The 20,597-nt window shown below is 38.1% G+C and overlaps 4 protein-coding genes and 1 pseudogene across 4 annotated transcripts; 2 read left to right on the top strand and 3 right to left on the bottom strand.

The window, feature by feature from the left end:
* The first annotated feature begins 2,331 nt into the window (after window positions 1-2,331).
* Window positions 2,332-3,559, top strand: LOC126603896 (protein DMP2-like). Its single transcript, XM_050270914.1, has one exon. The coding sequence runs from the start codon at window positions 2,417-2,419 to the stop codon at window positions 3,023-3,025; it is 609 nt and encodes a 202-aa protein (XP_050126871.1). The 5' UTR covers window positions 2,332-2,416; the 3' UTR covers window positions 3,026-3,559.
* Window positions 3,560-4,029: 470 nt separating this feature from the next.
* LOC126603895 (dehydrin COR47-like) lies at window positions 4,030-6,017 on the bottom strand. Its single transcript, XM_050270913.1, has 2 exons — window positions 5,579-6,017; window positions 4,030-4,804 (listed from the first exon to the last, which is right to left on the bottom strand). The coding sequence occupies exons 1-2, from the start codon at window positions 5,927-5,929 to the stop codon at window positions 4,301-4,303; spliced, it is 855 nt and encodes a 284-aa protein (XP_050126870.1). The 5' UTR covers window positions 5,930-6,017; the 3' UTR covers window positions 4,030-4,300.
* A 1,516-nt stretch (window positions 6,018-7,533) lies between these two features.
* LOC126603930 (lysine-specific histone demethylase 1 homolog 1-like) lies at window positions 7,534-10,284 on the bottom strand. The gene has a single exon (XM_050270964.1). The coding sequence runs from the start codon at window positions 10,233-10,235 to the stop codon at window positions 7,788-7,790; it is 2,448 nt and encodes an 815-aa protein (XP_050126921.1). The 5' UTR covers window positions 10,236-10,284; the 3' UTR covers window positions 7,534-7,787.
* A 401-nt stretch (window positions 10,285-10,685) lies between these two features.
* Window positions 10,686-12,970, top strand: LOC126603932 (uncharacterized). The gene is made up of 2 exons (XM_050270965.1): window positions 10,686-11,074; window positions 12,403-12,970. The coding sequence occupies exons 1-2, from the start codon at window positions 10,959-10,961 to the stop codon at window positions 12,608-12,610; spliced, it is 324 nt and encodes a 107-aa protein (XP_050126922.1). The 5' UTR covers window positions 10,686-10,958; the 3' UTR covers window positions 12,611-12,970.
* A 222-nt stretch (window positions 12,971-13,192) lies between these two features.
* On the bottom strand, window positions 13,193-17,496 carry LOC126603931 (lysine histidine transporter-like 8; annotated as a pseudogene).
* Between the last annotated feature and the right edge of the window lie 3,101 nt (window positions 17,497-20,597).

Genomic DNA, 20,597 nt, shown 5'->3' with positions numbered 1-20,597 from the left:
CATTTAAATTAAACGGTTACGGTTATGGATAACCGTTTAGATAAATAAACGGTTATGGGTATAACCGTTTACCCGCGAAATTTAAATGGGCGGTTATAGGTATTAACCGCGGTTATAAACGGCTAACCGTTTACCCTTTTATTTTATATATGTAAAACTAACACAAACTATGTTCTCGATCCAATAATACTTAGCACCCAATAAATTAGCAAGGAATTCATCGGTCATTCTCTCAATAACACTACTACAGGAATGATGATTCTCATCATCAAGGAATTGGCCAAATTAATTTAAATTCTTTGCGGGTAACCGTGAAATTGAAAGAAATGCTTTGACAGAAATGTCTTCTAAACAATTTTTGTAACCCAATAATACTTAGCAAATATTATATTTACCTTCATTGGTAACAGTTAAAAATATCGTCCCTAAATTATTATTTCAATTATTGGAATGGTATAAGGAATTAAAAAATTAAAATATCGAAATGTATGATAAATGTACCTATAACGGTGTTTAATTGTCCGGAAAAAAAATTTATGACATTTTTTTTTAATTTTCAAGTTGTTAAAAAACATGTAGACGGGTGAAAAAAGGGTAATGATAAAAAAAAAATATAAACGAGTTAAAAAGGATAAATGGGTAAACGTGTATTAAACGGTTACGGTTAAATGAGTATGCGGTTATGGGTATAGTTAACCGTTTATAAACGGTTATGGGTATGTGTATAACCGTTTAGGCAATTACCCAATGAGTAAACGGTTATGGGTAATTTAACCACAGTTACCTGCCCGCCATAACTATTGCCCATCCCTAATTGTGAGAATCATATGCCACAAAATTATATTAGTTTAGATAGTTGACAAAGAACAAAATAAGTTTTCTAATGGTTTATAAATTTTAAGGTAGTTTTGCTTTATTAAATTGTCAATATTTTAAACCTTTAAATTTAAAATAATATAATCTTGTGATTAATAGGCATTTGATCCTCACATATCATTAAATGTTAATAACAACTCTTAACTGCCAGACATGCATGATATTCAGTGTTGTGTTTGACAATCGACGTTAATAACAACTCTTAATTGCAATATTATAATTTACAAGGAGGTATTTGTCGATTTTTCCTTTCCCTTCCCCCCCCCTTAAACTTTAATTTTAGCCAATTACATTCCTTGTGCGCGCACTCGCACACGCGCCGGGGGGGGGGGGGAAGGGGAATCAACAAATAGCTCATTTACAAGAAAGGAATTTGAGTTTGAATGAAAATGGATGGGCAACAAATAGCTCATTTACAAGAAAAGAATTTGAGTCTGAATGAAAATTGATGGGCACATTGTCCTAACCAACTGACTTAACTTCGTCTGTATTTTGATATAATTTAAATATTATACGATTGCACAACAATCTAATCACTAATTTATCTTGTTTATTATTTATTCATGTTAATGTTGGGTCCATTTAGGCCCACCCAACTACATAAGCCCAAGGAAAGACCAAGAAGCCCAAGACCTAAAGGGTCAGAAGAGGCCTTCCCGAGTGCTCAGGCCGACTGAGACAAAAGAAGGACTACCCGATTGCGTGGAACATGTGAGCGAGCACAGCTATATGACACAAGTCTCCAAAGGTAAAACCATTCAGGTGCTACTCAGACCATATGGGCACTTGCAATTGATAGCAGAGGCCTAGGATGGGACATAAGGGCTATCGGGAGAGTGCTTGGGAAGGTGGGGCAGAGTAACCAAGGTCCGAGCGGGACGCTCGGGCTGCTTGAATCTTAAAAGGCGCGCCACGCCGATTGCTAAAACATCACTTCACTGACGAGGGTCTAGCCGAATAGGTGGAAATGTGTCGGTAAGCTAGTGCAAATGGTTGACATATTAAATGCTGGTTTGAGAGGCCAAAAGAGAGAGAGAGGACAATATATTGGGGTAGAGATCTCCAATACGGGGATCAGATGAATCGAAGAGAATAGAGTGAATGTATGGACCAAGCACTATTTAGCCTTGAAATCAATTTATTGAGAGCAATACAATACGTGCAGCCCAATTTTGAGAAGTGAATCATTTACATCTTTGAGTCTATTTAATTTCAACTCTATCTCCTAAGCCCATCTAAAGTCATTAATTAGATTTGTTAACCTTCCAGAGTACAAAAATTCAACAATATTAATACTCAAAACTTGGATTAGAAATGAAGCCCGCCCTTTCTTAAGAGTAAAAGCAACATTTCCATCTCAACAAGATAACGCCACATTTTCAGTTAACGTGAAAGCAATTCATCTCCCAACCAATTCCCTCTCTTATATTTCTCTATAAATACACACCAAATTTCTCTCTCGCATAAACCACAATTTACAACACAATTCTCAAATATCATTTCTATAAACTCCGTCAAAACAATACTTTAATTCCGAAAAATGGGGGGTTCTACGAGCTCTTCCTATAAATCCAAGACAACCACCACAACCAACAAAAGCGTCAAAGACAAAACATTAACAGGCGCAGGCAACCTCATCAAGCTCCTCCCGACCGGCACGGTCTTCTTGTTCCAGTTCCTGAACCCTGTCTTGACCAACAACGGCAAATGCACTGCTGTCAACAAATACCTAAGCGCCGTTCTCATCGGTGTTTGCGGCTTCTCCTGCTGCTTTTCTTCCTTTACAGACAGTTACAAAGGCAGTGATGAACAAACACACTATGGGGTGGCAACATGCAAGGGGCTTTGGCCCTCGACGAGTTCAAACTCTGTGGATTTGTCTGCTTACAAGCTTAGGTTTGGGGACTTTGTGCATGCCTTCTTTTCCTTGATTGTGTTTGCAGTTGTGTCACTTTTGGACGCCAACACTGTCAGGTGCTATTATCCAGGGTTCGAGTCCACTGAGAAGGTTTTGCTACAGGTGTTGCCTCCGGTTATTGGTGCAATAGCCGGAACTGTTTTCGTTGTGTTCCCTAATAAACGCCATGGAATTGGGTACCCGTCGTCAAGTTCTGATTCTTCACAGGATTCAGAGTCGGCGGCTTCCTAAGCTCTTGAACTTTGACTTGAAGTGGTAAATATAGCTAATAAACGCCATGGAACTGGGTATTCGTCGTCAAGTTCTGATTCTCCACAGGATCCGGAGTCGGCGGCTTCTTAAGCTCTTGAACTATGACTTGATTCACAAAACTCAAAGTGGTAAATATAGCTAATAAACGCCATGGAATTGGGTATCCGTCGTCAAGTTCTGATTCTTCATAGGATTCGGATTTGGCGGCTTCCTAAGCTCTTGAACTATATATGAAAAGATGTTGATTGAAAATAATATATGTTATATTATTAGGTTGTAATAATATGAAGCATCAGCTCATGAGTTGTAAGAAACGGACGATCGATAATAAGATGAGTGGTGCAAGCACGATCCATCATTTTCCCAACGGACATCATCATTGATATTTTGGGTCCAATTGAAATAATGTAGGTATAAAGAAGCAAGCAGGTGAGATCCAAGTAAATACAACAAGATGACAATGTAAATGTTGTAACAATATTATTGAATTAATTGATTCAAAGAACCCTTCCACATTTTGTGTTAACATTTGTCTTTACATATTAGAACAAACTCACGATAAGAAAAGAGAGGCAAAATTAGAAATTAAGCTATGCTACTACTTTTGTTGCTGTATAATGTATATAGACTTTTAATATCACAAGTTTAAATTAAGAGATATGTTTGATATTCCTATCTTGACCAACCAAGCCTCCCTCCTTTTGCACCTCTGCGCATTTTGACATCATGTTACTCCACTTATCACTCCCACCTCCATGTTACTCTTCACTTTCACGCATGTACAACACTATATAGTACATAGATCCAAGTGATCGTCCTGATTAATTAAGGAAATGATTATTCCTTGAGCATTTTCTTACATTACTTCATTTGCTTCTTCAATAGTGCCATAAAACAAATTTACAAAGAACCATTCAACATATAATCCGGTTCATAAATATGCACAGCATGTGTGTATATATACAGAGACCACACGAAGGGAATACAAAGGAAGAACAAATATCTTATTAACAACAATAATGTTTAGATAACATACAAAAGAAACTCAAGGTCCTCCGAAACCAAATAGAACCCTATAACGGAAACCCTAAACAAACTTGTATATAAGCCCAAAATACTCTCAAGAGAACATGGCAAATAAACCACCCATCACAGGGAGGAGGAAATTAACAAACCACAAATGACACCCCCATAACCATTATTTCCGAACACAAGACAAGATTATATATGTTGTTTTTTTTCTTAATCCCTTAATTAATAGGAAGGAGTATCCTTCTCTTTCTCCTTGATGTCCTTGTGATCTTCCTCGGTCTTGGAATGGTACCCAGGAAGCTTTTCCTTTATCTTCTCCATAATACCCTTCTTTTCCTTGGGCTCTTCGCCAGCTTCATAAGAGGCTACCACCGGTGGCTCCGTGGCATGATGATCATGACTCTGCTGTTCGTACGAAGCAGCACCAACTGGAACCTCCTCAGTCTTCTTGTGGCCAGGAAGCTTTTCCTTGATCTTTTCGAGGAAACCCTTCTTTTCCTCAGTTGGGTAGTCAGTGGGCTCTTCGTGGTGATGGACAACCGGAGCTGGAGCTTGATGATGATGTTCCTCCTCGTACACTTTCTCCACTGGGACAGCCGTGTCCTCTTTGTGATAGCCTTCTTCCTTGTGATCATCACCGGAGATCTTCTCCTTGATCTTATCCTTCAATCCCTTCTTCTCTTTCCTCTGCTTCTTCTTCTCTTCATCTTCCTCCTCATCGCTCGACTGCGAATGTTCAGAGATTTCATAAAGTTTAGACATTTAAGTTATGGAAATTAAGACCAAGGATAAATGTGAGTAATGCTAGAAAAATTTAATTTGTTGATTATAATTTGTAAACTAAATATATAAAATTTTATAATTAAATTATTACTTAATTGTTAATAAACGTTCTTATTTTTTTTATTAGTGACAGATTTGTTAATTTAATCTATAAATTTAATCTTCTTATAATTATTCTAAATGTTATGTCAAATATATAATCAACGTAAACACTACGTGATTACACGTGGAATATGCAGAAAAACCTTGATCTATAAAATCCCAACAGGATCTCTCCGGATTTTACGATGAGAATTCTAAAAATTCGTGAATTATGTTTGTTTATGATATTTTTGTCGGATTGTTTATATTCAATTTTAAGTAAAAATATTTAAAATAATTTTTTATCATTAACGAACATGATTCAGATCATTGAGCTCCTAACAAAGAAGATCCGGCGAGATCCGGATTCCTTCTTTTTTGGGTTAAGAAATCTTGCCAAAAATATGTATGATACAATACATGCTCTCCTTTTAATTAGCTTAAAAGCCAATCGTTTGTAATAAAAATAAATAAATAAAAGAAATGCTATTGGCACTCTAACAATTTCTTTCAACACTTCTCACAAATATAATTTTCTTTCCTAATATAGAAAGATAGAAAGTTTAGAAGGTAGAATAAAATTTTTGAAGTGCTAATAATAATTTTCAAAAATAATTTCCAAATACGAATACTTACAGAGCTAGAGCTGCTGTTAGATCGGTGAAGCTTCTGCAAGAGATTCTCGTGCTTCTTCTCCTTGTCCTCTTCTACTTTCCTGTATGATGATGTGTACTGATCAGGAGCCAGTGCCTCATGATGATCGGAGATCTTGGCTTTCTCATCAAACTCAGTGACGATCACCTCCTCCTCCTGATAAGAAGCTGGCTTCTCCTCATGCTGATAAGAAGTTGGCTTCTCCTCCGCTTTCTTCCCCAAGAAATCAAACAACCCGCGATCCTTGGTCTCGCCTGCACCAGATCCTTCCTCGTAATCCCCAGTCTTCCTCTCGTACTCGTGTTCTTGGCTCTTGTTGTACTCCTCCGCCATACTTTCTTATTATCAAATCACAACTTACTTAAAGAATAATAGTTTTGTAAAGAGAGCTGAAATGTTGCTTTGATGTTCTTTTCTTACGCAGAGAGTGAGCTTTATATAGCATCCACGCCCACGCATATGACGCCATTAAGTTAAAAGTAGATTATATATATTACTAATAAAATAAAATAAATGTGAGCTGTAGGCTGTAGCAGCAAAACCTAATGCTATTTCTCACAGTATTTCCCATTGTAAAGTTTTGTAACCGACCGACGTGGTGCATTCAATCATAAAAGGACAGAGGAGAATTGGTACCCGCGCAAATTTCCACTCGCCACGGATAGCCGACGCGTGTCAGAATGGCAAATGTGCCAGTTAGGAGCGGCGAGTTGTGCGTTCCTTGTAGGCAAATCAAATAATGGAAATCAAACAGTCTTAAAGGCGAAAGAGGAAAGTCTTAAAGGAGGAGAGGTGAGACGTACTGGTGCTGAGAGCATGTACCAGTAAGAGGCCGCAACGTGTAAGAAGAACGTGGGAGGAGTGCAAGTGTGGGACCCCTCAGTGTCGGCCTTGTTCGTATAAATGCGTGAAGGTCGGTTTGATGGAGGGAACCACGTAGCAATCGTCGGAAGGAGGGAGGGGACTTTCGAGATTTGCGATGGTGGGTGCACGGTAAATTATTATGGTGGGCCATTTTATTATTCATTAGGGCTTTGAAGAACACAGATCCTCTTCGGATCTGTGCAACCGGAGTCAATAAATTTGATTTAACGATTATAACTATCATAATTTTTAGAAGAATTTTCTATTTGTAATCGTTTGATCAAATTTTAATGGTATGAATCTATTGATTCTTGGGTTGCGGTTGCACAGATCCGGAGGGGATCTGTGTTCGGTTTTGAATGGTTATGACTTGCCACTTGTCGGGGTCATCACTTTGGTGGGGTACAGAGTACAGATGGCAGCATGCCGCGATTCTCGAACGATGGCTAGGCGACGTACCGTTTTAGATTTGGCTTAAGCCCAAAATTCAACCAATCGAGTTACCCTATGAAATATTAGAATACAAGTCAAGTACCAATTTTGGACGGCGGTACTCTTTGTCTAAAACTTTGTTAAACTTAACGATGAATTACAATTCACAATTTCAAATATATACAGCAAATTCAGAAGCTTTTGTCGTACGATAGACTGAAAAATAAAATATTAACGAAATAATTGAGAAAAGTTTAGAAGGCACGGAGCATTGCTAAACTTTTCTCATCGTTTTATACGCAACTATTTGGGCCGGGCCCATTACCCATTGCCCATGTGAATTTCCGTCATACCTATAGGATCGGAGGGCTTTTTAATCCTAGTCGAAGGACTTCAGATGAATCGAGCATGAAGAAAATTTATACCTCATAATCCTTACATAATCCTTGCAAAATGGTAGGATCGGACAAAATTTAGAATCTAGTTATTTTTAATTCAATCCAATCCAATTCCTAGCCACCAAGTTTTGGTATAGTTAAGATCAATCAATTTCGTCATCCGTCCTTATAGTCTATACTCTACGGTCCATGGAGATTGGAAACAAACAACGCAGCAAAACATAAACAGCCACACAAAAAGCATACTGCAAACTGAATGAAGAAAAATCATACTTCTTCATCTCAATTCATGAGTGAGTAAGAGGATGAAGAATAAATAACTCACAATCACTTTTGCACTTCCAAGGACAGAATTAAGCAACAACTCAACCAAGGCAGAAATAATCACTACCAAACCAAATCAGTCCAGTTCAGTTGCCCATGAATTCCATCCAGCTGCTCAAATCAATGATCCAATCAACTGCAATCCATTATGCACAACACACACCCAGGATTCTTCATACTTTAACTCCTCCATCTACGTTCGGTTTTGATTTTGCTGCCCTAATGTAGCTGATTAATGATTCCCCAGCACCACTTAGACCTTTCCTCCCACCCAACCTCACCCCAAATTCCACATTTATCATTCTCATCCTGTTCCCATCCCCTTCTACCTCACTCAACTTCTTCGCCTGATTCCTCGAAATCAAACCATATAGGCAAAGAGAGAGACATGATCCCATGTCCATATTTCCCACTCCAAATGTCACCCTCAACAGCGAGTTAGCAGAATCACACTCATTTGACCGGGGATCAAACAAAACAGAGAAGCTCCCACATCTTAGGTCAGGGGTGTCAAATAAATTATTCAAATCGTCCATCTCATCACCAACATTACTTGACTTTTCTGATGGGATAATTGGCCGCCGTTTGGCTACTCTCAGTATGTTAGCCGCTTCTCTCATCCCACTCAAAAAAGCTCCATGCATTGTTGCCGGATACTGCTTGTTAGTGGCCTCTCCAGCAAAGAACACTCTCCCATCCCCAATACTCTCTGCCAGAATATCATAATCATCTCCTGAAGACCCTACTGCAACATATGAATAAGATCCGTATGCAAAGTCATCCTTCCCCCACCGAGTGCACACTGCCTGAATAGGTTCCGGAACAGCAATCCCCTTCGGGTTGAAAATACCCCTTAATATGTCCAACACCCTATTCACAGACTCAACAGGAGACATCAATTCAAACTTAATTGCAGCATCTCCAGCCACAAGAGCAACTAGAAGAGGCCCTCCTGATACAGAAGAGTAGCTATAAAACAGAAAGAACTCGCCTCTCATAGTCGAATCCTCAGTCAAGTGCCCAAAAGTATCAATATCTCCACCCCAGAAGTTATAAGGGAACAATATGGCAACCTTATTCAGTAATCCAAATCCTAAACCATGAATTGCATCCTTCTTCCTTTGTGGAAGCTCAGGGACAAATTCAATGGAACCCTTCTTAAGCACACCTAACGGGACAGTGCAAAGAACCATGTCCCCACAAAACTCCTGCCCGTTTGCATAAACCAAAACCCCATCAGAACCATACCGAATACTTTGCACAGTCCTTTCATAGAAGATTGGAAGGCCCTCTGCAAGGGACCGCACAAAAGTCTCATTGCCTCCCGGGATAAAACAATGGTCACCTCCCATCTCATAGGGATCATCCTGATCCCAATAGGCCATGGACAAATTGGACATCAAGGAAGCATTTGCATATTCCAAATTAGCAAGATGCCAGTCCAAGAGCATCCTCTCCTGTGGGTCTTGGGCAACACTATAAACGCGTTGAAAAGCTTCCAATGCAGTCCCTAACGAAACATCTACGGACTTAACTTCCTCTATCATTGCGTGCCTAAGCTTACAAACTCTATCTAACAACTTATTAAAAGAAGCCTCTATACTAGAATCCATCTCAGAATTCACAGCTTTCCCATCTGGTAAATAAAGCGGGCAAATATCCCTCACCTTATGAAGAGGCAGACCCAGTTGCCGAGCTAAAACTCCAAGCGGGTTGCCATTGATTCCAGTGAGGACACTTCCGCCGAGATCCGCCGCAGCCTCCACTCCCTCACGCTCGGCTACCATCTTCCTCGTCTTCACGCGACCACCAGGCCTGCTCCTACCTTCCAAGACCGCAACTTTGAAGCCCAAAAACACCAATTGTCTCGCAGCCACCAAACCCGCCAAGCCAGCCCCCACAATGACCACATTGCCCCTCTCGGCCTCGACAAAGGATCTCAATTTTGCTTCTTTCACCGCCGGTGCTAGCCCGAAGTTGATGTAGCCGTGCTCCACCAGAAACTCATAAGCTGAGTCTACCAGGCCTTTGTGCTCCGAGCGAATCGACTCCAGCGCCAGCTCCCGGGTCAACCAGAAAGACACATTTGACCTCCAGCGAGACAGAATGTGGTTCCTCACGACGATATAGTTGGCTTGCTCAACGCCGCCGATGGTGGGTACCACGTTGGCCTCGATTTCCTCCTCCGTGAGCGAGTCGACCGGAAACCCCACTGATATTGCGATTAGGGCTTCGACGTCGACGTCTTTGTTGAGGTCGGTGCGGCGGTTCTTGGCCAACGACGGAGAGCCATTGAGCTCCGTGAAGAACTTCTTCCTGCGACGGCGTCTCTTGGCTGGCAGACCGGGTTCAGCTGGGCCCGGTTCGATAGGGTTTTGGAGGTGCCGTTGATCGAGAAGGGTGTCTTCGCTTTCGGGAATGGGCTCGGAGGAGTCATCTTGAGAGTCCGAAACGGGGGCTTCGAGTATCGTTTGGGGAGGTGCCGATGGGTTTTCCGACGAGTGATTTTCGTGAGGGGTTGAGCTTGAGGGAGTGAGGTCGGTTTCCGGCGACGAGTCGTCGAAGACGACGTCATTAGGGGGATTCTCGGAGGGGTTTGGGGGTTTGTCCGTTGTTTCCATGTGGGTATGTCATTCATTCGGCTCCACTGCAAGCGTGCACTGTCTTTACTTAAGCCTAAATTTAGGGCTTTTCGAATTCAAACTAACTTCCAATCAAGAAGAGTTATGCGAACTTAAGAAGGCCCACCTTTACCCCAAACACAATAAAAATAGGCCGGGTGAAAAGCCCACCTTATCTTTAACTCTTTTTAATCTTTCGCAGGGCAATTTTGTTCTCGTGCATCATACACTGAATCATCTGTTATTAGGAAGTACTCATCTTTTGATTTCTCCAAATCAATTATTGCCAATTCGTTAGATTTGTTAGATTAGAAAATAAACAAAGTTTAAATTTATGACGTGATGCAAAGACAAAACACTTCTCCACTATTATAATAAAGCGCGTACTAGTTTACCATTGCAATATTGAAAAAAGATGGAATAAACTGAACAGCTCAGTTTAATTTGATCCGGTTTAAACGCTACTTTTGTTAGGAAAGCCCCGGCTTACCAAATTATACTAAAAAACCGAGCCATTCGAGGGAGTCCACAAAGATCAATTTTAACGTCGAGGGCTAGGAGGTCCACGGATTGGGAAGACGCAACGAAAACCGGCGGATACTCGTCGTTCCGTCGTCCCGTCGTTCGAATCCATTGTTGCAGTTGCAGAGAACCTCGGAGGATTTCTTGTAAAGATAATAAGAGAGGTTCATACAAGGCAAAGGCAAAGGCAAAGGCAAAGAGATGATAACGCGATCGAATCTGGCGGAGCAGTTGCGAGAGTATCAGATTCGATCGAAGCATGAATGGGCTTCCGTCTCCTTCTTCTCCTCCACCTCCTTCAATCATACTTTATCAAGGTTTCAACCCACTCCCCTCCACTTTCCCGATTTCTGTTTAATTTCTCCATTATCTTTGATTTCTGTTATCTTGCTTTCTGATTATGCGATTTATATGCTTAACAATTTGGGAGAAACATTAAAGTGTGGCTCTAGTTTAGATTTGATAATTGCTAATTATTTAAGGTGAGGTTTTTAGTCACAACTTTAGGCTTTAGCTTCGATTGGAGGCCTAATTCCTGTCGTTTGAGCTCGATTTAATCAATAGTTCAATGAAGGAAGGGGTAGAATGACAGAATTTTAAATAAATAGGGAAAAACAAAATGATGATGAAAAGATATGTTGGTTTGGTATATTATAGTGCCTGTTTTTTCGAATTTGGTAGTGGTTGTCTGCAATTCAGGATTCCTGGAGATGCATTGGACAGGAGCCCAGATTGTCGATTCATCTGAGGGAGTGATGTAGGACAATAAGAAGAGATTCGGACTCATTTTGGTCTTCCGCCTTTGCATCACCCATTTGTGTATTCAAATCACTCCATGTGAACCTTTGCTTTGCACAGAAGAAGGAAATCACAGACCTTCTTTTATAGGATAATTGGTACATGGATTTGGAAAGATCCATATTAATACACCCACGAATTCTCAAGAAGAGTGTTATTACACCTAAACATTTACAATGTGACATAGAGAGGCTCTAAGACTATGAACGTGCGGACACATGTTTAAACTTCATGCATTGCTCAACTCAAGAAACTAGAAAGACTCTCATTTGTCAACATCTGAACTTGGTTATTGCATCAGAGAGGAACGTTTACACAGCTCGTCATTATGCATGCTTTCTGAACATTGAAATGAATTCTAGTGAATAAACTTCCCGTAAATAGCAGGTTTTAAGGATACACAAGAGAGAAAATGAAAAATGAAATGATTTTCTCGATATGACTGATAATGATTACGGAGATGTTTAAATAGGTTTGGACATACAGGCTAACACTTGCCCAACTCAGCTAACAGTATCTAACTATCTAACTGTATTGACTGAAACTAAACATAACAATGAATCAACTAACTGGTAACAACTGTTGGTTTGCTGATCATTAGAAGATTCAGTTTGTGAAGATGATGATGTGTCATTAGGGTTCTCTTGGATAGTGATTGCATTTAGGCTCGTGCTGCTTTTATGTTCGTCTTTGATTTTCTTGATGTTCTCTAGTCTTTTGCACTTAATGAACTTGGTTAGAACTGACCCTTTTTGATAATGTAGGAGTATTGTGTTTGTGCATATTTTTCATACTGATATATCTGAGATGTTAATATTTCTTTTTTTGCCCCAACTTGTGGATGCAGGGTGGATGTTGTGCTCTTTGTAATATGGGAACTGGTAATCCTAGCATTCCTGGTTTTTTCGGCAGTTTCTTTATATTTTAGGCATATGCGACTTGCTTTCGTCTTAGTATGCATTGCAATGCTCTTGCTTTTGTGCATAAAAGTTACAAAGCAAGTGAGATTGGCTAGGAAAAAGAAACGGAGGATGCTTCTTCCATTATCTATGTAATACTAGATGAGGGGCACGCGCTACCCAACCTTATTGTGTACATCTGGAAAAGTCTTGGCCATTGCATTTGGTCTGTATGGCATGTTGATCAGGGTGGAATGTGTAATCATTGCGTTCAAAGGTTAGGTAAAAAATTGATGTGATTACTGTGGAAGATGCTGATCAGAGTGACAAGTTGATTGATCAAGATAGTAAGATTTCGTTAGTGAGGGGAGGAAAGGTTAGTTAACCAAGCGGTTTCTTCTGTTACTACTGAGAATATTCTGTTGTCGGCCTATTACTAATGATATAGTGATGTTTTCTTTACTTATAAACAATACAATGACATAAGAAACAAGTCTATGACATTTCAGATGCATATACCCCAAAGTGTTATATTACTGTGTGGATGTGCAGCATGAAGTAAAATTACTTTAGATGTCAGAACCGTTGTTAAAATTGCCACTTCGTTCTTTAGGATTAGCGTTGGGTATGTTCCTTTACAAGGCAATGGTTGTATGCTTATATGACCAGGGGAAAATGGAGGCATTGGTTGATAGTTAAGGTCGAGAGCGGGATGCTCCTTGGTGTTCTTATTGCCACGGTTGCTTCTTGAGGCTTGAAGAAGTGGACTTCTATTCCCATATGGTGACTATGTTCCAAATTGCTCCGGTGACGATTAAAATGCTAAGGACTATCCCCAAGGCTCCGAGTGCCCAGTTAAAAATTGTGCAACATTTACAAGGTTTCTTAATCAGTATCCACATGAAACATGGATACGCCAAGGTGATTGGTACCGCAACTCCTCCGATAATTCCTGCTAGGCTGGGCAAGAATGGTATTGCAATAGATATAATAGATATAAAAAATGCAAAGCAGCCGAAGAAAATCCTAAATCCGGAGCGTAGCCACCAAGGACACGGTTTGTTCACGCTGCTAGTAAGTAAATCTGAATTCGAGATTGTCGAAAACCAGCATTGCATATGTTTGAAGGGAGCTGAGGCTGTGAACCACGAGGAGCATGCTTGTCAATCCTAGGACAAATTTTGATGTGTCATGTCCGTGGTATTTGTTCAAAGCATTTAACATCCCCCGCTTGAAGGTATCTGCCATAGATACAATACGCAATCCAGGTCAAAAAAACATTTGCTAATTTCAGTTTAGTCAAAAGCAAAAGACGTTTTGAATATTAAGGAATGGGATGACTCCCTCCCACATTGGCAAACGCGACGGCCGTTTAGAGCTCGAAGGCATGGTTCCCTGCAAATATTCCAAATAATTTATGTATATATTACTTTTACTAGGTTGTGGTTAAGTGCACTTGTAGACAAAATATTTACAACATATCGACAATCATACCAATAATATATCAACAACATTGACGTTATATTTACCGATATCAACAGGATGTCCACACATTTAGTCAGTTACCTGTATCTCAAGCACAGGGTTGTGGCCTCTGAAAGCGAAGGTAGTGATCCCAAGCGCATTTAGGACACTGAAAACGGTGGCTACATCAGATTTTGTTTCCAGCGGCTTATAAGAAACACCGTTGGGTCTATCTTTGGTGACAGAAACCACCCAAATGAGTGTGCAGTAGCTTACGGTAGTCATAGCCCCAGTGAGGGAAATCCCGGCTATTGAGTTGAGGTCAAGGTCTGAAATGCCGATATTATGGGCGATATTTCGCCGATAATATCGGTTTTTCGGGTTACCAATATTTTAATCCTTATCCAAGCAGTTTTCGACAAAATATCGCGATATTTTCGATAATATCAATAATATCGCGATATTACCGAAAATATCGCGATATTTTTAGATACGTGTGAATCAGAGAAGAACGTCGGAAATAGGCGTGCCGATTTCGTCCCAAAAACCTTGCAAAAACATGATTAAGATCAAGATCTAAGCTACAAAGCGATTGAAAACACAACCACAATTCATATGCATGAATCAATCGAAGAGGTAAGAAGGTGAGGGACCGGGAGTTGACCTAACCACCGACGGCGATGGCAACGACGGCGACGACGAATGCCCTACCTTCGCCATAGTCCCCTAGAGCAGTACAAGCTCTCTAGATTTTGTTCACCAACGAGATCAAGTTCTCCATTCTTGGCTTAGGAAGTTAGTGGCGGCGGCGACGACTACGGCGTCAGAATCAGATCGCCTGGATCTGAGGCGCGCTTGAAACTTTGACGTTCAAAGACCTAGATCTGCGGTGGAGACGATGACGAGAGGCGAGGGGCGAGGTCTCTGTGCGCGTGTGTGGGAGACGATGACGATGACGAGGGGCGATGTCTCTGTGCGTGTGTGTGGGAGAAGGGAGAAAAGAGATCGAGAGATCTCTGTGTGTGTGTGTGGGAGAATGGAGAAGGGAGAGAAGAGAGAAGGATCGAGAGAGAGACCTCAGTCTCTGTCTGCGTGTGTGATGTGTGTATGCGTGTGTGATCTGTGTGTGCGTGTGTTGGCGTGTGAGAGTCTGTGTGTGTGTGTGTGGGTGGCGTGTAAGAAAAAAAAAACATCTAAATAATTCAACTTTTACAGCTTTTACATGTACAATTTTTGATAGTCTGTGACTGTGTGTTTAAACTTCTTTCATTAATTACTACATATTTTCTACACTCACAATGTTTGCCAGCTCGCTATATAATCAACTTAAATCAGTTAAATCCATCATGCAATACATTTCCTTCCAATTTTTTGTGATAAACTAATAGATAATTGACTAAATAAACATCCTGCAAAGTTTCAATAAAAATTTCTAAGTTTTTCTTACAATTTCCGTGGTTTCCATATTATTTTTATCGATATCAATAATATCTCGATATTTCTATCGATATTTCCGTGTTTCTTGACTACCGATATTTTCGATATTACTGATATTTAATACTTTGGTTGAGGTTAGGAAGCTGAGCGAGAAGAATGGCAGTGCCGGTGAACAGCAAGTACCGCTCTATCGTTGACAGTGGATTTACGTGGCGGCATGTCTCACCGCACACGATTTGGAAAAATATTTTCATGGTCCCACCTCCGATCATGATCAGGGTTACGTACCACCTGAGAGGTACATGATTGGAAACAATGCGAGAATTTTCCACCTGAGAGTTACACTTCTTTTTGTTAAAATTGGATACTGATTTTGGACGAACAATTATTGACAACTTTTTTAGGACGTTGCAATTTGTCTTGGATTGCCGAACCACTATTTTGTATTAGTGAGCGTTCGATCAATTAATATATCAATATATATGTATGTGTGTGTGTGTATTATGCATGGTTAATTACCAAAAGCTGCCATGGAAAGTCGAAGGTATCTGCTGTAGCCCATTCCCGATTCGGATTCGTGCAGTTGTATCAGTAACCAGAGTATAGAGCTACCACATGAAAGCCACTGAGAGACATATAATTCCCCATGCCCTGCAACGCATGCATATATACACACATGTAAAGAAATTAGCTTCTGATCTTTCTTTTTAGTACTTTATTGATTAAAATCTTATTATTTTTTAATTTTTTATTAAGGTACTTGGGTATTAATAATATCATTAATTATTTAATAATAAAATATTTTTTATTTCTAAATATATTCATTTAATGTTAAAAATGTTACAATTAGTATATTTATATTTATGACTAAATTTTTTATCATATATTTTTAGTTTTAGTTTGTTCCCATTTTTAATTTGCCACACTTTATTTTATTTGTACCAATTTTCTTTTCAGTTTTAATTTGTACCCATATATTAATTTCTTTTTGTGCCCATCTTTTTTAAAGTTTTATTTGTATTTGTTCCCATGTTTTTTTTTAAATTTATTTGTACCCATTTTTTATTTTGCCAAATGTACCCATGATAATTATATGTACCCATTTATGTAATTTTTTCAAATTTTTAATCTTAAAATGTACTCATTCTTAAATATACCAATTTGTTATACGTAAAATGTATCATTTTTGTTATATAAAATCTATTCAATTTTTTTTCTAATCCATTTTTAAACTTATATGGGTACATTATTCTTTCTTTGATTTTAAAATGTATCCATATCAAGTTTAATCGAAAAAATTTACTAATGTTATTAAGCCTAATATCTTTGTGATTTTGAAGTATGTACCCATGTTTTGATACAATAATTTTGATGAATGTACCCATGTTTATACACACACACAATAGTATAATTATATTTTAATATTTTTAATCCCACAAATTATGGTTTTTTTATTTAAAATCTCATTTATATAAACAACTTAAATTTTTAATTTAAAAAATATAGTAACATACATAAAAATAAATTATCACATTAATTTCAAGGACTTTGATAAAAAATTGAAAACCAACAAGGTTTCAATCAAAGAATATTCATAGTTAGGGACTGCATCCAAAGTCTTCCATAAATTAATTAAGCAAACGAAGAACCATGAATACTAATTAATTATACGTAAATAAATATCAGAATTTAGAGAAAACCAATTAATTAAAGCTGTTACCAGCCAAGAGTAGCGAAAGATAAAGGAAGGAGGAGGGCTGGAATGCCGATTCCGGAAGGACTGAGAGTGTGAAAGGCGGAGTAGAGGGCATTGCCGTTTCTGGACTCGGTGATAGGAAGCCATGCGTCCTGATGATCAAGCTTTGTCAAGTGTCCAACTTCTTCTAGGTAGCCTCGCATGCTTGTCATCGCCGCCTTCATCGGACTGCCCAAAGGAGTCGCCATAAAACGAGAAACAAGCGGACTTTTTGGGGTCATATTTGCAGCACTCATTGGGCTCGACTTCACTTCCTCCACCTCATCCATCTGATTCTGCATGTTGTTCTGATTCCGAACGTTTTTTCCTCACCATATATATATTTATATATATACCAAATCTATATTTTGCTGAATATATATAGCTAGAGAACTGAGACACCGACAAAATTAAGTTAGATGTGGCTACGAACTTGGCAGGTGGTTTCTTATTTTTCTCCGAGGTGGATTAGGAATTGTCGGGAGGAGGGACGAACTTAAAAGGAGTGCAAAGGTTAAAAAAATGACAAACCAACGAGGGATAAAACATACTGTTGCTAACTTTCCTTTGCATGATGTGAGATTTAGGTTGACAAGGGTTATTTTGGAGATAGTGTTTACAAATTGTTTCGCGATAATTAAGTGGATAATCAACCATTCGATGTCTATGTCCAAGGTCTTATAGTATCATTTTATTACGTAATTGTATAATGGGAAGAAAAAAAAATCTTAAACTCTTAATCATATAGCACACTGTACTAATATGACTAATAACTAATTAAATTAACAATTCAATTAATCAATCAATAATCAAGAATTCAACTTTTACCGTAAACAACAATTTCATTCATCAATACTCATAGAATTCATATTGATTATCACTAATCAATAATCATATTAGTGTATTATCCTATAATTCTATATTAATTAAATAAAAATAATCAATTAGAATTTGAAATAATATAAATTTAGAAAATAAAAAATTTACCTCAAATTTGGGAAAGCGCGGCTGGCATGGCGTTTTGATGCTTTCTAGGATTGTGGCACAGTGGCACACACTTGAAAATTGAAGGGACTTGTCATTTGGGAAATGTGGAATGGGTTGGATGGGAAAGGCGACCAGAGGTCCCCACTCAATATTTTAATTTTTTTTTTCAAATAGCAAGTAAAACGATGCCGTTTTACTTGTAAAATTAAAAAACAGAAGCCCAGCTCGCAGGGAGCAACTCAGCAATATGAACAAACAGGTTTTCCAGTTTCCGGCCTCACCAGAGGGGCTTAGGACTCGCTCCTATGCATGTTTTCCGATGAGCAGAGGGGCGGCCGCCCCTCCTCTTCGCCACTGGTTAGGGCTATCATGATTCATGCATGAATATATGATGGGTGAATCCCTGGCAATTTCTTACACGATCCGTTAACACGACACGTAAACGATACGAAAATAATCAGTTTTTGGTCAACATGATAATTAATTGGGTCATTATTGGGTCACAAGATAATAACACATTAATAATAGATTCTGAACAGGTTTACATAGGAATGACACGCGAGTAACCTGTTTCGACACGATAAGAAAAAAGTTATTTTGATGATTTTAATTTTTTAAACTACTAAAAAAAACTTACTATAAAATACAATAGATATAATGAACGTGTATATATTGTTTATTAATTATTATTCTATATAAATTTTAAAATCTAAGTTTTATTTATTTATTTATTTTTATAGTATACTATAGGCAAAGATTGAGATTAAAAATCATAAAACACATTAAAAATAAAAATATCAAGTAATTTAAAAATACCAAACACATTAAAAAATTATAATAATTAATTTACATGTGCGAAAAATATGAAAAAATATGCAAACGCTCGTAGTCGCATCCTCTACGCTTTGAGGATGTGTATATGATCTTTTGAATTTTTAAAACCATACAAACTCTCATGAATAATATTTTTAAGGGAGTTCAAAATAAACAAAATTCATAATCATTAATGTATAAGTCTGAAAGATGTAAAAGCATAATAAACATTCATAAATGTTTAGACGATGGTTACATGGTCGTTCAGATTTTTAAAACCTTCCAAATCTCATGAACGGTGTTTTTTATTTGAGTGCAAAATTATTAATAATTATTGTAGAAGTGTGAAAAATGTAATCACTTGTAATAAAGTTTTACAACTTTCATGAAGGGGTCAACTCCGAAATTTAGTATGTATATACTAATTTAGTATTATGTTTTACATTTTTTTTGGTCAAACTATGTTTTTCATTTTCATTTTTATTGATTTACAATATATTTTTCTTAATGTGTAACATGTTGAGTCGTATTACCTAATAATATTAACGGGTTGATTTTGGGTCGGATCATATTACCAGTTACTTTAACATGTATTACAGGACACGACCCGTTAAGTTATCAGGTATGATACGAAAACGACGCGAACACGAGAAACACGACACGAATGCCAGATCAGAGTGATGATTAACAAATAATTTAAAGACAAATTATCGGCAATATTTATTAATTTGATATTATTTTATTATAAAAAATTAGTATACAAAGAGTGACCTCAAACTAATAAGGCTTGTGTGCTTGCGAGTCTTGTGAAACTAAGCTTGTGTGCTTGCGAGTTGTGCGAGTGACGAGGATTCACCGATAGAGGAACCAATTAGGTAAAAGGTGGGAAAGGTGTTTAATGAATTCAAAGTTGAAAGTAGAATCTTTTTACCAGAGTTGGGTTGGCTGCGTTGCTTCGCATGTTAATTATATGTATGTATTTTTTGTGTAAGAAGACGTGGGAGAGCAGAATTCATTAGTGGTTGACCAACATATTTCTTGAGGTGTGCTATCCACGTACTTTATTTTACTTTTTACACACCCTTTATTAATTTATATCCGTTGATTTTATTCAATTCATCTGATCCGACGGTCGAAAATTAAAAGGGTGTGTGAAAAGTAAAATAGGGTGTATGAAAAGTAAAATGAGATGTGTGAATATCACACCCCTATTTCTTATAGCTAGAGCCTTGTCCGTTTGCTACCTTACCCAGCCCAAGTGCCAACCTGCATGATCCATATACATACTGACATTATTTTCTGTAATTAATATAATTAATATTGCAGAGTAATATATAGTATACTAATTAATGAAATTAAGAGAATTTTCCCTAAATTTAAGAGCATGTCAATGCATGTGATACATGTAACATTATTTGTATCATTTTAGAGAAATTTTACAAATAATAGTACAACTAAATGATAAATGTAGTATTTTTATAAATTTAATTATCAAAAGAAGAAAGAAAGAGAGAAGAACTTTCACTAGCTTAATGAATTATGACGTTATAATATATATAACATGACCGAGTTATGACTGGAATTAGGGACCCAACCGGGCCAAATCCCTTACCATTTTCAGAGAGAATATAGACAATAGATGCTAAAGCCCAATCTTAATTTTGCAAGCACCAAAACAAAATCAAACCCTCCTTCCAAAGCCCAATC

This window comes from Malus sylvestris, chromosome 15 (genome assembly GCF_916048215.2).
Source record: "Malus sylvestris chromosome 15, drMalSylv7.2, whole genome shotgun sequence".
Taxonomy (NCBI): domain Eukaryota; kingdom Viridiplantae; phylum Streptophyta; class Magnoliopsida; order Rosales; family Rosaceae; genus Malus; species Malus sylvestris.
This window is presented reverse-complemented; position numbering and strand designations above follow the sequence as displayed.

Excerpts from the sequence above, each read along its gene's own strand:
- LOC126603895 (XM_050270913.1), bottom strand. The coding sequence starts at position 5,929 with ATGGCGGAGGAGTACAACAAGAGCCAAGAACACGAGTACGAGAGGAAG. Across the intron at positions 4,805-5,578 it reads CTAACAGCAGCTCTAGCTCT|TCGAGCGATGAGGAGGAAGA; the intron begins GTAAGTATTCGT and ends GAACATTCGCAG.
- LOC126603932 (XM_050270965.1), top strand. The coding sequence starts at position 10,959 with ATGATAACGCGATCGAATCTGGCGGAGCAGTTGCGAGAGTATCAGATT. Across the intron at positions 11,075-12,402 it reads TTCAATCATACTTTATCAAG|GGTGGATGTTGTGCTCTTTG; the intron begins GTTTCAACCCAC and ends TTGTGGATGCAG.
- LOC126603930 (XM_050270964.1), bottom strand. The coding sequence starts at position 10,235 with ATGGAAACAACGGACAAACCCCCAAACCCCTCCGAGAATCCCCCTAAT.
- LOC126603896 (XM_050270914.1), top strand. The coding sequence starts at position 2,417 with ATGGGGGGTTCTACGAGCTCTTCCTATAAATCCAAGACAACCACCACA.